Source organism: Ochotona princeps, chromosome 27, assembly GCF_030435755.1.
Source record: "Ochotona princeps isolate mOchPri1 chromosome 27, mOchPri1.hap1, whole genome shotgun sequence".
NCBI lineage: Eukaryota > Metazoa > Chordata > Mammalia > Lagomorpha > Ochotonidae > Ochotona > Ochotona princeps.
Window position 1 is genome coordinate 9063694 of NC_080858.1, and position 15393 is coordinate 9079086.

Sequence of the window (15393 nt, forward strand, 5' to 3'; positions counted from 1 at the left end):
CCCCCTGGAGTCCCCACGGGGAGACGGCCGAAGCTGCCGCGCAGTGTCCCCACCTCTCACGTGGTCAGCCTTGGCCCCCACCTAGTGACCAGTTGCGGTGGGCCTCCCCTGTCTTTGCAAAAGGCCAAGCCGGGTACTCTGCTTTGAAAAGTTGTTTTATGGCAAAATGAATTGTTGTTGTGTGATCCAGGGTCTTCGGCCTGCATTAATGAAATATTCTACAGCTGAGTTTTCTTCCTTTTTCTCTCTCTCCTGTCTTCATTCCTCCTCAACTGTTCTCTTTTCACCAGAGATGGGCCACCACAGAACTATGAATCTCTCCTTGAGTGAATGCAATTTCGATCAAGACCACTTGGAAGGGTAAAGCCAAGGAGAGTGGAGAATGTCACTACTTCGAGCATGACCTAATTCATTAAGGAAAAATGGTGCATTCCTTTTGCTTGATGCTGTGCTCACAGCCAAGGATACAAAGATGAATATGATGAGCCCGCTGTGGGAGACATTAAAGGAATAACACAGTGTAGCTTTGTAAAAAGTGCAAGTCTCTAAAATTTAGCAATAGTGAGATGGGTGCTGTGAGGGGAGACGCGGCAAAGAGCGGCGCCTTTCCGCTTGTTTGGAATGGCGAGGGAGGGCACTGCTGGCAGTGTGCAAACAAGCCTTAAGCTAGTTCAGAACTGCCGATAAGGTGGGGAGCTGGTGCTTAGGGCTCTTCCGCGGGTCTGAGACATGCTTGCCATGGCATCAAGAACATTAATTGCACTAGTTAGTGCTTGAGATAATTAGCGGTCTTCATCAGCAGTGTCAGAGCATTGCTAAAATTTCCTTCCTTCCTCTCTCCCTCCCATCCTCCGTTCCCCCCCCCCCCTTTTTTTTAATGAGCACACCCACCAGACCTAGCGGATTTGTGAGCTATTGCATTGCAGCAGGATCTCGGCTTTATGTAGATCAGCAATGAGGTCTTGTCAGTCAGATACAATTCCGAGATGCCAAGAGGTTAGGGCTTAGCGTCTGAATTTTGGAGGGATGCAATTAAGCCTGTTCCACATCCTGGATGGCAGGCAGTGCGGGCCTGGAAGTGAGCACACCTGGGACGTGTGAGGCCTAGCAGGTGCCCAGGTGCATCTTAGTATGACTGTGTGCCCCGCGGCTGCTGAGGGAGGAATGCCTTGCACCTGCTTCATATTCAAAGTATTAGAGAGATGAAGTTGGGGCTGTGAAAACAATACCCCAAACACGGGTGCTCTGACTTGCTGCTGCGGGAGACCTTAGAACTGATAGGGGATAGTAGGTAGCCAGTTTAGTAGGAAACCACAAACACCGCGGACCCATGTTACCCCATTTGCCTGCCTGTCAATCACGTGAAAGTACTTCCTGTTACCTTTGACCTGGGGGTGGGATCATGTAACCACGCCCCTTTCCAAGCTCATATAAGAAGCCTGGTAAGTGGTAAGTGCCTGCTCTCTCTTTCCGCGGATGCAGCTGCCCAAGGAAAGTAAGTATCTCTCTCTTCCCCCTCTCCTTTCCTGGCCCACTCTGTCCTTCAGCATGGACTGAGCATGTCTGGGAATTCCCTACCTTTTAAATAGGCCTTATCGCTTTGTAGGCCATGTTGGTGGTGTCTGTGTATTTTTATGTGGGAGGTAAGAATCTAGGACATAAATCTTGGGCCCATGTCTAGACCACAGTTGAACTGAGGCAGAAGCGAAGTCCCCGGGCTAGGTTACTTACTGAAATTCCCTGTCCACTGGTTAGTACACTCCTATTGTGGGAAGGAAACAGACTTCTCTTTTGAGCTCATGGAGAATCGTCCACGACCCCATGTCTGTTCTGTGGACCCAAAGGACGTTCCAGTCCCCGAGTTCCCCTTCAAAGCAAGGTTTATGCCCCTTTGTGTCTCTCCTCCTCTGTCGGCCTGCTGTGCAGATAAAATAAGTGAATGAATTCAGTTGCAAAAATGCATGTGCACTGGAGAAGGTCGGGCCGTACTCCCTACATACTCTGCAACTGATTTTAAAATGCAAGTATGTTGATGAGTATTAATGGAAAATGGAAGGAAACCTATTTGTAAAAGAGTAATTTGTACCATTCCTCTTATCTCCAACACTTCAGGGTGCCTTGTGTAGAAATCGTGACAGAGTATCTGCAGAATGAATTAGTGACCCATGCTTGCTTTTCAAGATGATGCCATCTGCTGTGCAGTGTAACAGTGACACAGTGATGGTTATCTAGTTTAATCCAGTATTTCCCACGTGTAGCTTTCAGAAATGTACAGCGTGTAATCTAATAGTCACATGATTTCCTCCCAGTTCGTCGCCAGAAATCTCATGACCATGTAGACACCATCAGGAAGTTATACGTGATGCTATTGAGAAATACTCACGGGGCTCGGCATTTGATACGGTGGTTGAGCTGTCACGTGCTACACCTGCGCTGCGTGTTACAGTGTCTGTAACACATCCAGCATTCATGCCTGGGAGCCTGGGAGGCAGCAGGTCAGGCCTCAAGCAGCGGGGCCCCTGACATGTACGCTGAAGGCTTATACTGAGCTCCTGGCTCCTGGCGTTGGCCTGGCCGAAACGATTCCTGTGGTCATTTTGAAGTTGAGTCTGCAGTTGAGAAATCTCTTTCACTCTCTCTGCGCTTCCAATAAAATGTATAATGAAAATTTTAAGAAGAAAAGTGCAATGATACACCTATATTTAAATTCTCTGCTTTCTAGAATAAATGATGGATGAGGCAGAATGGTTGTTTTGTCATACTTTGCTTTACGTAATTCCCCTCCAGTAAGAATCAGACTAATTTTATAGAAAAGGTATTTCTTTGTGAGACTATTCCCACACTTGTAAAGTTGACGTGAGTATGAATAAGTGGTTATTTATTGTTCTTTGAAACCCTTTCAGCTGGTATTTTCTTGACTAGTATTCTGTCTAATGCTGGGCTTTTTGGCAAACATGCACGTTGATAGTTATGGCAAATTCTACAGAATCTACTTATAGAAGAAGGCAGAGACAAAGCTTTCTCTCTGCGGGTTCCCTCCCCTCCCTAAATGCTCACAGCACCTGAGCCTGGGCCAAACCGTGAGTCAGGAAATCCACCCAGGTCTGCCAAATGGGTGGCGGGACTCAAGCCGTGAGCCATGACCTACAGCCTCCAAGGGACTAGGGGGGTGGCAGTAGCAGGAAGTCGGAACTGGAAGCAGAGCAGGGATTCGAACCCTAAAAACATCCCAAGAGACGTGGTAAAGGACTGTGACAAACACCAGCCCTGGAAGAATGTGAGATTCTTGGAGAAGTACAGAGCATTCCTGTGCATTTTGCCCAGCTTCTGTTCATTTTAACATGTTATGCAGTGATGACATATTTTCCTTAAAAATTATCTAAATTCTTCTAAAAAACTTATCAATAACTTTGTCTTCCAACTTCTAGGGTGCCAAAGCAAAAAAGGTATGTAGAAATTATTTTTCCCAAAGTGCTTTAAGCGTTTATATTGTATGGATAGGATTTAAAAATATTTTTCCAGTTCATTTTATTATAGTTGCTACAGTTTTTACTGAACTTTTATAGACATTGATTCAATTGAAAGAATAGCTTTTTACAGTAACAGGACCTGTTTCTAGTTTGACGAAGAATTTTCTAGATTTAGGAAGACTTTAAGATAGCCTTTGGTTTTTACTTGTGTCTAGATATGTTTATTCAATCTAGGAAAAATGAACCAGGAATCTTTTTTTTTTTTTACTTAAAAGTGCACCTTAAGTTAATATGACTAAGAGGGTTAGTTCATACTTTTGTTTTTGTGCTATGCTTAATTCAGTCTAGTCTGCAACACCTTTTCCCCATGTCTCCCCAGATATAGAAAAAGGTAAGGGAAATGTGGAAGGAGTGATCTCACCCGCTTTGCCCTCATCCTCGGCCCTTTCCACCCTAACCAACTGTGTAAACATCATCAAAAGTAAAATTCAAAAGAAAATTAAAAATTAGTTGCCAAGCTATTTGCTTTCAGAAATCTGATTTTTTTTTTCAAAATTGTATTCCTTTTTTTTTTAAGGTTTATTTATCTACTTAAAAGGCTGAGTTAGAGAAGGCAGAGACAAACAGATGGTCCTGGTGCTGGTTCACTCCCCAAGTGGCTGCAGAGGCTGGAGCTGGGCTTGTTCAGAGTCAGGAGCTTCTGTTGGGTCTCCCACATGAGTACAGGGGCCCAAGGGCTTGGACTGTCTTCCCTCTGCTTTCCCAGGCCATTAACAAGAAGCTAGATCAGAAGTGACACAATCGGGACTTGAACCAGTGCCCATATGGGATGCCAGTGCCACAGGTGGAGGCTTAACTTACAACGCCATGATACTGGCCCCCAAATTATATTCTTAATGGTCACAGCCCTTCTTAAAAACTTTTTGGAATTTTCCATTTCTCTGAGAATAACTTCCAGGTTCTAGTATGGGCTCTAGTCTCTCTTCTGTTCTTTCTTACTTCTTGGAATATGCCCAGGGCGCCCTGAATTTGTTCCTATCCTGTGCACTTCCAGTCAGTTTAGGGGCTGTGTGTAGGCAGTAGTACTTTTTTGCTTGGGGTTCTTGGAAAAAGAAGCCCTTCAGACAAGGCAGTACATTAAGAGGTTATCTGTAGGGGTAATGCATAACCTCATTAGTCTGGTGATAGGGACCTTTTGGGACCAGCTGCCCCACTTCTCAGTTCAGTGCACTGATTTTACCAAGGGTCTGGTATGGTCTCATCAAAGCAGGGAGAGAGGGCCCAGCATAATAGTATAATGGTCAATGTCCTTGCCTTGAACACGCCGGGATCCCATAGGGGCGCCGGTTCTAATCCCGGCTGCTCCACTTCCCATCCAGCTCCCTGCTTGTGGCCTGGGAAAGCAGTCAAGGACAACCCAAAACCCTGGGACTCTGCACCCACGTGGGAGACCCGAAAGAGCTCCTGGCTCCTGGCTTCGGATTGGTGCAGCCACCGGCCATTATGGTCACTTGGGGAGTGAATCATCGGACGGAAGATCTTCCTCTCTGTCTCTTCTCCTTTCTGTACATCTGCCTTTCCAATAAAATAAATAAATCTTTAAAAAAAAAAAAAAAGCAGGGAGAGGAATCTAAACTACATGCAAGAGCCTGGAAGGCAGGGACGTGACGGCATCTCATCTCTGCAGCCACAGCAATGTACAGCTCACTCAGTTTCATCTCCTTAAACACTGCAACCTTAAAAATTATCTGCTCCATACACCTGTTCCTTGATCCCGGTTCTCCGTCCTGCAATAGACTTACAAAATAACTATGTATGCCTGTTAGTCCTGAAAATGCTTTTCATTTTTGTAGATGCACAGTTTTCAAATTCTTTTTTACTTTATGAGACGGGATAAGGTTTTTTTTTTTTTTTATAGCACAATTTGAAAATGTGGAGATGAGGGATGAGGGGATTAAGTAAACTGTCTATGCTTACCACAGTCACCCCTGCCCTTGAACAACTTTGTGTCCATGTTTAATTATTTGCTTTGAGCTTTGGCTTTCAGTGCCTGAGTCAAGGCTCTGCAGTAAGAGGCGGTGTCCTTTGTTGAATGAAGGCATGAGTGATTCGTTTTGTGGAAGCAGAAGTGCTTTTTGTAATTGCTGTTTGAGGAGCTGTGTTTCTTAGTGGTGTGGGTACATGTTAATTCGCCCCTCCTGTGTTGTGGCTTTTGTTAAGGCTGGCAATAAGAAAAAGAAAGTCGGCAAGGCTGAGCGACTGAGGCAGCTGCAGGAGGAGGAGGAGAGACGTTTGAAAGAGGAGGGTAAGGAACAGACTATCTTTGTAAACAGGTACTATTAACCATAAATTGGTATTTTTGGAAACCAGGTGATTTTTTTTTGCCCCCAAGTTCTTTGATTTTAGAACTAACACATAACTATTGTTCACAAGGGTACCCAAAAAGATCTGTTAGGACACACCAATCCCATTTAGATATGCCTTGAAGTAAGGTTGTCATATAAAACACACAGGAACCCAGATAAATATGGGTTTCAGACAAACCATGGCTAATTTAGGATAATACTCCCCATGCACTATGTGGTTATAATGTTCTTTATTCGAAATTTGTATTCAGCTGAGCATCTAGTGTTTTTACTTGATGATTCTGGCCATTCTATCTTGAAGCATTTTTATTTGCTGATGTAATTAGGGCCATTGGTGCTGGTTGTGCAGCAGAGTGCTGAAGTGCAAACTCATGGAATATGAGAAATATACACTAGCAAGAAATAGACACCAGGATTGGCATGATGGCTCAGTTGGCTCATCTTCCACCGTCAAGTGAGGCATTCCATAAGAGTGCTGGTTTGTGTCCCGGCTGCTGCACTTCCCATCCAGGTCCCTGCTCCTGACCTGGGAAAGCACAAGAGGATGGGCCAAAAACCTTGGGACCCTGCACTTACATGGGAGAACCAGGAAAAGATTCTGGCTCCTGGCTTCAGATCGGCTCAGCTCTGGCCACTGTGGCCATATGGGGAGTGAACGAGTAGATGGTCTTTCCTTCTCTCTGTAAATCTGATCTGCCTTTTGAACAAAATAAACAAATCTTTTTAAAAAAGAAATATATGCACCTTGATTTTGTACAACTCAGTAAAATTGATTTACCAGTTACAATATCAATTCTGCTTATCTTAAAAAATCAATTAAGCACTAATAAAAATATTGGCTAAACGTAGCAAAAAATGATTTTAAAAATCTGAATTTTATTCCATATGATTTTAGCTAATAACATTAAGGACATCTTTAGATTCAGGTTTAGGTTCTTGAAAAATTTTCTTTCAAATTCCATTTTTAAAAAATGTGTAGCCACATATGAATCTTTTTTAGTGATTAGCAATTAGAAGATCTATATCAGGACATTTATCTTCATGTTTCATTAGGTTAAATGTATGGTAGCTGCCTCGAATGATATAATTGAGCCTGGTTACAGAAATCATTGGAAGACTTGACTTCCCTATAGTTAGCCATGGCAGAGATGTTATATTTTATTAATTAAAGTCATTCTTGAATCACAATAAGCTTTTTGGAGAGGAAAAATGGTACCATGGGACTGTTTTTTAGTTAAAGTTTGGATGTCTTGATATTTTGTTTTTATTTTTACAGGAAGGAAAAGTGACCACTCTTGTTTATTTTTCATTTATTTGAAAGATGAGACACAGAGAGAGGAGAGACAGGGAGAGATGTCCTCCATCTACTGGTTCACTCCCACATGGCCTCTCGGAGCAGGCAGGACTTGAACCGGGGCCCAGATGGGATGTGGGTGCCCTGGGCAGTTCTACCCGCTGTATCCCAGCACCAGGCCAACTCGCATTTCTACCACATTACAAAGCTGATGACTTCCGCAACATATTCCACCAGGACTACAGCTTCAAAGCATGGGGGGATAATTTTAATATTTGAAGACGTAGTGCCTTGACCATTGAGAATTTCTCCTGCCTGTGTTTTAGAGGAAGCCCGTTTGAGACATGAGAGAGAAGAACAAGAAAGACTTGAAGCACAGCGAATTGAGAAGGAGAAATGGCGTCGACTTGAGGAAAAAGTAAGCATTAATAATGCACTTTAAAAAAATGTATTTACTGAGCTCGGCAGCGTGGCCTAGTGGCTAAGGTCCTCGCCTTGATCCCATATGGCCGCTGGTTCTAATCCCGGCAGCTCCACTTCCTCTCTGTCTCTCCTCCTCTCAGTATATTTGACTTTGTAATGAAAATAAAATAAATCTTAAAAAAAAAAAAAAATGTATTTACTTTCATTTTATTTGGAAGGCAGAGAGAGAGTGTTCTTTTTCTGGTTTACTTCCCAAATGGCCACTAGTACCAGAGCTGGGACAGACGGAAGCCCAGAGCCCAGAGCTGGTGCTAGATCTCTCCGGCATGGGCAGCAGGGACCAGTGTTCCTGAGCCATCACCCGTCTGCTCCCGGGGGGCACATTAACAGGAAGCTGAATGACCAGGACCCTCACCGGGTGTTCTGATAGGGGCCACGGGCGTCTGCAACGGTCACTTCAGCATTGAAGACTTCAGTTAATCAGATGGGCTGCCATCCAATGTCCTTTTCATTCCTTGCTTACCAGTAATATTTTAGTCCTTCGAGAAGCGTTATAACTCAGTAATCCTGCCTATCCCCAACAGGGAGATGGAAACGCAGGTGATTAAGGCAGCAAATAGGTAACACAGTCAGAACTTAGTCCTAAGCAGTTGTTCTTCAGAACCTGTGCGAGTAGCTGTTAGCATCCATGAACCACAAATGAATGTATTTCATTGGCACTGTAATAGGGATCAAAAACCAATAATGTAAAATAATCCCAGTCCGTTTTTTTTTTTTTTTTTTTTTTTTTTTTACCAGAGTTTTAGATTATTGACTCAAAAATGTTTGGTTCTCAGGACAAAAATCATGACAATATTAAAATCTGAAGACGTCATGGGCGGAGATTGTAGAATAGCAAGTTAAGCTGTTATCTGTAACACCAGGATCCCTGTGAGAGCTAGTTAGGTCCCAGATGCTCTTCGTCTGATCCTGTTGCATGTTCAGGTGCCTAGGAAGGTAGTGGAAGATAGCCCAAGTGCTTGGACCCCTCCACAACACGGGGGATCTGGATGGAATGCCAGGTTACTGGCTTCCCCTGGCCCAGCTCCGGCTGTCGCAGGCATTATGGGAGTGAACCAGCAGTTGGAAAGATCTTTTCTCTATGTAACCCAGCCTTTTAAATAAATAAGTCTTAAAAAATAAACCCTCAGGAATTTTTGCTTATGTCACATTTATCAGTATTTACCATGTTAGGCAATTAAAAATGATAGATTTTAAAACACTAAGACATTAAATAAACATTGATAAAACTAAACTTCAATGAACACTAGAAAATAACATTTAAGACTTTTTAAATTAGGAAAATTAATGATAGCTTATGTTTTTAAAATCTACGTACTATTTGACTTAAGACAGTTGAGTTCCATATCAATTCCAGTATTTCATGAAATGCAATGTGTTGTTTAAATGTATACTGAAAATGTGGCTTCACACAGATACACAGATGATTAAAAAAAAAAGGAAGAGGGGAAGATTTTGATAGTCCTTAACCCAGTAAATCTCAAGTTTTAAATACCGCAAACATTTCTGTGTTGTATTATTTGTTTCAGTGTTACCATTAAGGTGTTCTGTGGGCAGGATCAGGGCTCTTGATGATTGATGATGGTTGTGGATGTTTTATGATAGTATACAAAAGCTTAACAGGTCATACGCAGGGAGCTGGATTGCAGCAGCCAGGACTGAACTGGTACTCATATGGGACCTCAGCCTACTACGCCATGGCGTCAAACCCCCAATGCTTGTTATATTAAAAGCATTAGCCTTGTCTTTACTCTGAAGATATGCTGTATCCAAGCATGATTTTTGTAATATTTTGCATGGCTTGTCTGGAAAAATTTGGTTCCTAAATCGTTCACTCACAGATGCTGATGTAATTCACTACTGATCATCAGAAAACCCACAGACAGCAATGTGACCTCTCATCAAATCGGAAATTTCTTTAGGATTGGGAAACTGTCAGACTCATCATGGCAGACAGATGTTTTCCATAACTTGAATTTACCTGAAAGCTTGAATTTTATCATTGGTAAAGACATATTTTGGGTTGTATCCTGAAGTAATATATTCATTATTTTTTAGAGAAGATGTGCCAGAATAGTCAGATAGTTGAACTGTTTGTGGTACTGATTGTTGACTTCTCAGGATGTGTTGGACTGTCATTGTTGTACAACACGTTAAGCCACTGCTTGCGTGGCAACATGCCCTGTGGCCAGTCGTTCCAGTACTGGCTGCTGCGCTTTGATCCGACTTCCTGCTGGTGCGCCTGGAGACGCAGTGGAAGGTGGCCCAAGTTCTGGTGGCCCTGCACCCGTACGGAGGACTTGCCTGGCACTCCAGGTTCCTGGCTTCAGCCTGGCTCAGCCCCAGGCACTACAGCCGTTTAGGGAGTTAGCAAGAGGATGGGAGACCGTGTGTGTGTGTGTGTGTGTGTGTAAAAGAAATACTGAACATTAAGATTTAGTATCAGTAATTGTCACTTCTTCAGGTTATTAGGGGAAGCTAGTTCCTTTCCTTCAACAATTAAATAGTTTTCTTGCTGAAGCATGGAGTGGAGCAAATCAATGCATCTATCCTTATGTAACAGGATCTACAAAGGAGAACAGAAGAACTTGAAGAACTCTCTTTATTAGAGGAGTGTTTTCCTGAAGCAGAGAGATTGAAACGAGAGACTAGACTGCTCTCTCGGGTAAGACTGATTTTCTTTTTTTCCTTTATTTTGGCGGGGAGGGAGTGGGGAAGGAAGCAGGGTTTGGATGAAGGGGATTGTTGGTGGTGCTATCTCATTTTTGACCACATGAGGGAGCTGTACCCCGATACGCATTTTGGTGCCATAATCTCTTTAAATCAAAAAAGTTTCCGTCTGTTGCTTTCATTGTTTGTTCTTTGAAATCTTCGTGTCTAATCAAAGTAACTGACCTCTGGTTGGCTGTGGGAGAGCCAGTATCCAGGCAACCAAGCAAGGCTGTGCGCACTTGACGGCTTGATTGGACCCTAACCAATTAAAGCTGCTTTCTGGGCCTCCCGCTCTGGTTTTCTGCAACGACTGCGTGTTAAGCCTGGTGGCTGGAGTTCCTCAGCTCCTCCGTGATGCGCATTTGGCCTTGTTTTTTCTGCTCAAGGAAACTCGACTTCCTTGGCCTGTGGTGTTTTCCACTTTCAGCAGTTCTGGGTTGGTGCGCAAGGTGCGAAGCAGAGCTCTGTGGGCGACGGAATGCCGGGTAACCCGGCCGGGAGCCCCCACCGGTCCGCTGTGCACTCTGCCCTCCTGCGAGGCGGGCGGCTTCTCTCTTGGATTCTGAAAGCTTCTGCAGTTTGGGTTTTTGTGCCGAGTCCGTTTGAGCAAGTTTGGGGGCTTGGATTTGAGTTCTACAGGGCTAGCCAGAAACTGGAGGGGGTTCAGTGGCAACAGAACTGGGTTCTGTGGAAAGGTCTCAGGTGCCAGATTGGGGAGATGCCGGGGTCCGTGCAGTAGGTGTGGATGGCACGAAGGTGTGAAGAGAACAGCTCCCCTGCTTGGCAGGGCCCGGGGGAGCTTCCAGCTGTTTGGCAGGGCCCGGCGGATTTCTCTCTGACCACCTTGTAGCAGTCTCACCACCTTTTTGCATGGACACTCAAGCACCCCACTAAGAATTCTGTAATCTATTGAGGCATCGTTTGCCCCTGTGGGATGGCTTTTGCCACCAACATGAGCTTGAGAGTTAATGTCATTGATAATGTCTTGGTGAGTGGGCCTTTGACAATTTACACACGGGAGTACAATTAAGCCCATGCCATTTTTAAACACCTTGTTGGGTACTTAACCATCGCCTCAGAATTTGGTCCAGACATACAGCACTCCTTCTGGGAGGGGGCTTGAAAATATCCTAAATATTAATGCGAGTGATGGGAGTGAGAGCTGAAATTGCTGTGGCAATAAATATAGTTATTGTTATCTTATAGGCTAGCCTGTTTTTGCAATTTTTTGGAGCACAGAAAATGTAGCTGTTTTAGCCGCTTTTATAATTTTTAGCTAGAGGAATTAAGGATGCTTTTATTAAAGAAAAGTGCTTTTGATTATTGTTTTATTGTTTATGGAGTTGTAGGGTTTATAGTTGTAGGGGGATTTAATATTTGTAATTTTTGTTTTTAGATTTATATTTTTTCCCTTGTAAACTATTTTCCCATTGAATAATGGGCAAGTTGTAGAAATAGAAATGTGGTAGGAATGTACTACTGATTAGCAGGTAATCGCATGTGCCTTGGCCTTGGAGTCCTGGCTGCCGCTCCATGGCTACTGTTAAAGAATGAATAATGGCTTGCTTTGAAGACTATGAATACAGTGTTTTAAAGAATTATCTCTGGGGACACCTGCTTATCCCTGAAGTGCAGACGGAATGACCAAATGTCTGTACATGCCCCCTTAGTCTTGAAGTAAAAAAATAGAACAGTTAGTTGCTTGTGCAGAAGCTTGTGAGGTTTTGAGTAAATAAAAAGGACAGCTTTTTCTTGGGCTGTTGTGAGAACGCACCAAGTGTCAGTGTCTGTGTCTTTGTTTATCGCCGACTCCACGCACCCTTCCCGAGCTCCGAACTCTCGGCTGGAGCTGGACTCTGGCAGTTTACCATTTTGGATGTCACTGAAATTATTTCAGATTCATGAATCCAGGCCCAAATAACATTAACAGCAGTTTGATAGAAGTTGGTTCCAGATCATAAGTGACTTCAAGGGAATTAAACAGTGGAGCTCTGTAGTTTGTTAAAAATGACAGTAGATTCAGACGGTCACAAGCACTTAGTAAAGCAGAGTTAGTGACTCAAGAGGACTGATTCAGTCTTGAAAGAAGTGCTGTGGCTAATATGCTGTGAAACAGGACTGCGTGCTGTGGAGAACTCCTTCATCAGATGGAAAATCCACGTGGCAGATCTCATGTTGTGCTGCTTTAAGACAATTCCACAGCTGCCCCCAACTGTAGCAGCCGTCAGCATCAAGGCAAGACCCTCCATCTGAGGGAGGGGTCAGTGTATATGTTAGTGTATATAGCAGTGCCCTTGATAAGATGCATACATTTTTGTGTTGTAAATTATTCATTTATTTGAAAGAGACAAAGAACCCCCAGGTACTTGTTGGCTCCATCTCGCCCTCAGCAGTCAAGGCAGGGCTTGGCTGAAGCCAGGAAGCCGGAACTCAACCAGTGTCTCCCACCCAGGGTGTCGTGGCCCTGCGTCCTGGACCTGCGTCCTGGAGCCATCATTGGCTGCTCCCAGAAAGCTGAACTCCAGGGAGGGTCTGGGACTTGAACCTAGCCACTTGAAGTGGGTTGTGAGCCTCTGGCCACTGTAGCATCTTTACCGTGAGGCTGATGCCCACGTGTGTTTTAAGTTTCTCAGTGCCATGTATAAATGGCACTGTTGTGGGGTACCCAGTGATGTCCTGACATCCATATACTTCGTGATGTGTCAGAGTCCACATGTTTATCTCTTCCGACAGTTAGCATTTGCTTGTGATTGAAACTTTCCAAGTCCTCTGTAGTTACTCTCTCTGCTTGTGTTGTTCTTTATTGTCAACAGCTACCCTACTGTGCCAACACATTGTAACTCCTCTGTGATTTGATTTGGTATCTGTCTTTCTCTGTTCTTCCCTGTGCCTTGGCTCTCCTGCTTCCAATAGACTCCAGGCATAGGTGAGAGCGTGTGGTAGCTGTGTGTCTGTTCCTGACTGACTTCATTTAACAACTTTCAGTTCCATCTATGTGGGTGTAAATAACAAGGCCTTTTTTTTTTGCTGAATAGTATTCCATTACATATGTGTCATATATCACATTTTATTGAGGGGTTTTTTTTTGACACAAGTGTTTCCATTCTTTCCTGTTGTACATAGTACTGCAGGGATATAAATGTCTTTATTACAAACTGATTTTTACTGCCCTTGTATAACTAATAGTTGGAGTACTGGATTTTCTTAGTTCTATATTAGGATTTTTTGAGAGAACGAGGTCATCCATTCACTGGTTCACTTTCCAGACGGCTGCTAAGCCGGGCCTGGCCAGTGCCAACATGCTGGAATGCAATCCAGGGCTCCTATGCAGGTCACAGGGACCCAAGTGCTTGAGCCATCGCCACTGACTGCCGGCTCTGCTTTATCACACAGCTGGACTCAGAAGAGCCGGGGCTCGGAGCTAGCATGCCAGCCCGGAATGTGACTTAACCATTATGCTGTATGTCCTTCCCTGCCTTGTTAGTTTCTGGGGGATCTCCATGCTGTTTCTCCCAGGCCCAGTGGCTGTGTACCAATTAGCATTTCTAGCAGCCATGTATAAAATTCTCCTTCACGCCACATCCCTGCCAGCCCTTGTTAACTTTTGCCTGTGATAATAGCTAGCCTAGCTAGAAGGGCTGCTCTGCTGACTTTTACCTATATTTCCTCTTTTCAAAATGTCTCTAGATCTGTTCACTTCGTTTTTTAAAAGATTTATTTTTATTGGAAAGGCAGATTTACACAATAAATCTACTGATTCACTCCCCAGATGGTTGCAACAGCTGAAGCTGAAGCCAGAAAATGTATCTTGGGCCTCCCACACCCATGCAGGATCCCAAGGGCTTTGGGTCATCCTCTCCTGTGTTCCTAGGCCAAAAGCAACAAGCTGGCTGGGAACTGGAACAGTCAGGGCAAGAACCAGTACCCACTGGTGCTTGCAGGAATAGGGTTAGCCAGTTGAGCTGTTACACTGGCCCCCCTCCTCCTTGATTAAAAAAAAAAAAACTTACAGTGACATGCCTCACAATCGCAAGCTTAGTGCTTGATTAGGTAAACAATTCAGCAAATAACAGGTATGGAAGAAAATCCACTGCTCCTTGAGAATAGACAAGGGCTGTGTGCAGTAATCACATCTCAAAAGGTCCACTGTACTCGTATATATATTTAGACTATGTATTAGTTACCACAGGTCACTGTAAGCATATGACACTTGTCTTTCTAAGACTAGGTTATTTCATTAAGCATAATGATTTCCAATTGTGTTTTTTGTTGCAAAAGAGAGGATTTCATTCTTTCTTATGGCTGAATGGGATTCCATAGTGGACACATGCCACGTTTTCTTTGTCCAGTCATCTGTTGGGACACTTGGGTTGACCTCACATGTCAGCTATTGTGAGCTGCTATTAACAGGGGGGCACAGGTAAGTCTCCTATGTTGATCTCATTTGGTTAGATCAGGTCTCAGGACTGGGATGGCTGGGTTATATGGTAGACGCGTTTTCAGATTTCTAAAGACTTTCCATGCTGCTTGCCATAATCATTGCACTAGTTCACATTCCCACCAACACCGGACCGGAGTCCTTTCCCCCACATTATTTTGTGGTTTCTTTACGATACCCTTTCTAAGGATGAGGTGGCACTGCACTGTGGTCTTGATTGGCATGTCCCCGATGAGTGGCGATCCCGAGCGTTCTCATTTCTGTGGGCCATTTGAATGTCATCCTTTGAAACCTTTCTGTTCCTAGTGTTTGCCTGGTTGTTAAAGCTGGATTGTTTGGTTTCGTTTCTAGATTGTGGATATTAATCTGTTATCAGCTGAGTAGTTTGCAGCGTTTCTGAGCATTTTGTTGGCTGCGTCTCCGTTAAGGGCCTTCTTCCTTCAGGAGCTCCTTAGCTTGATGTCATTCGTTTGTCTATGTTCTGCTACTTGCTGTGCTTCGTGGGTCTTTTGCAAGAATCTCTGCCTATTCCAATGTCTTGCAGAGTTTCCCTGGTATTTTACTCTAGTGGTTTGATGGTATTAGGTCTTAGATTTAGCTCCTTGATCCATTTTGAGTTATTTTTGGCAT

At 43.9% G+C, this 15393-nt stretch overlaps 1 protein-coding gene across 5 annotated transcripts in view; it reads left to right on the forward strand.

Moving 5' to 3' along the window:
- DNAI7 (dynein axonemal intermediate chain 7) overlaps positions 1-15393 on the forward strand; it is a 69087-nt gene that overhangs the window by 219 nt on the left and 53475 nt on the right. For 2 of the 5 annotated variants that reach the window (XM_058656057.1, XM_058656053.1), the window contains exons 2-5: positions 3429-3446; positions 5691-5775; positions 7457-7548; positions 10177-10278. In XM_058656057.1, coding sequence (XP_058512040.1) covers positions 3429-3446; positions 5691-5775; positions 7457-7548; positions 10177-10278 — 297 coding nt within the window. Of the gene's footprint in view, positions 1-3428; positions 3447-5690; positions 5776-6244; positions 6315-7456; positions 7549-10176; positions 10279-15393 lie in introns of those variants that run through there. The other 3 variants (XM_058656054.1, XM_058656055.1, XM_058656056.1) reach the window with 3 other exon arrangements.